At 53.3% G+C, this 1330-nt stretch overlaps 1 protein-coding gene across 1 annotated transcript in view; it reads left to right on the forward strand.

Moving 5' to 3' along the window:
* Nucleotides 1-843: 843 nt before the first annotated feature.
* The window catches only part of CYR61 (cysteine-rich, angiogenic inducer, 61), a 4928-nt gene continuing 4441 nt past the window's right edge, over nucleotides 844-1330 (forward strand). The window contains exon 1 of the mRNA XM_010006738.1: nucleotides 844-1173. Coding sequence (XP_010005040.1) covers nucleotides 844-1173 — 330 coding nt within the window. The remainder of the gene's footprint in view (nucleotides 1174-1330) is intronic.

A 1330-nucleotide genomic window follows, 5' to 3' on the forward strand; every position in this document is an offset into this window, starting at 1 on the left:
TTAAATTAGATGTAATTAAATAAACATTTGCATAAATCCCTGAAAAGCAAAACTGGCCAATTTAACCATGCACTGGTGTGCTAGCTCCTTATGCTTTTTCAAACTTTTAGAAAAATCTTCTGAATTTTCATTAATCGAGGTGTGTTGAAACACAACTTGTTCCTCCTGATGACAATGCCATGGTGTAAAAGGTCATCCTGGCAAAAAAGTACCAGACAAGATTCTCCACTTAAAACCCACAGATAAGAGTTTTTAAACTGAAGCACCACAGAAAAACCCATACACCTACAAAACTAAGGGAAGCCTGGTGTACTGGGTAGCTTGGAGCCTGGGAACAGGACCGAGTCTCAGTCCTCCTTGACACCAGCTGGGGATTAGCCCAATCAGTAGGGATGGAAAGTTGCTGCTACCACTCCTGGCACACAGCTAAGTTCACCAGTGGTTTCTGTCCAACTCTTAATAGACACATAAAATAACCCATCATCAGAAATGGCACTAAATGGTATATACTGGCAGTCTCAGGAGATAGCTGCATGTAACTAAAGACTGAATTTCCCTTTCAGCTATTGTCCTTTCTGGTCAAATTTTGAGGCATACAAGTGAGGAAGAAAACCACTGCTGTCTTCTGTAGAGCGAGTTCTGGGTAGAGATGGCCTGGAGTGTTCATCCCATCACCTTTCTGAACCGCAAAACCACCACAAAGCACAACGTGGATCTAATTTACTTGAATTAAAAGAACAACATGAAGAGAATAAATTGTGTGTGAGGAAACTCCACAATGGGAACCCTCCATCAAGCCTGGCCTGGTCACAGGCCTGGTCACCACGGGGAGGAGGGACAGCAATGCTGAGGACACAAGCCATTCTGCTCGGCACGGCCACAGCAGCAGGGACATCCCTGCAGGAGGAGGATGGGGCCGAGCTGCGGCCGGGAGCAGCACTGGTGGCCTTTCAACGGGGACACCCATGGCACTGCCCCTACCTCTGTCACAGCATCCTCCTCGGGGGAGAGGCCACCCCATCCTACACCATCCCGGAGATCCCATCGCACTCCGCCCCGTCCATCCCGGGGGGCGGTGCCGCCCTCGGAGCTCTGCGCGGAGCCGCGGCAAAGCCGGGCTGTCCCACCGGCCCCGCTCCGTGCCCGGGGCTGGAGCCGCTCACAGAAGGATGCACCTTGGAGAAACGGAACAGACCGGTGTATGTTTTTGGAGAGCCGGCCCTGAGGCTCCGTCCGGCCCGAGGACAAGGGGGCCCGTTTGTGGGCGCCGCTCCCGGTGCCGCCGCGTCCCCCCGCCGCGCTCCTCCGGCCGCAGCCCCGGCCCGGAGCA

Source organism: Chaetura pelagica, unplaced genomic scaffold, assembly GCF_000747805.2.
Source record: "Chaetura pelagica isolate M959 unplaced genomic scaffold, ChaPel_1.0 scaffold69, whole genome shotgun sequence".
NCBI classification, from domain to species: domain Eukaryota; kingdom Metazoa; phylum Chordata; class Aves; order Apodiformes; family Apodidae; genus Chaetura; species Chaetura pelagica.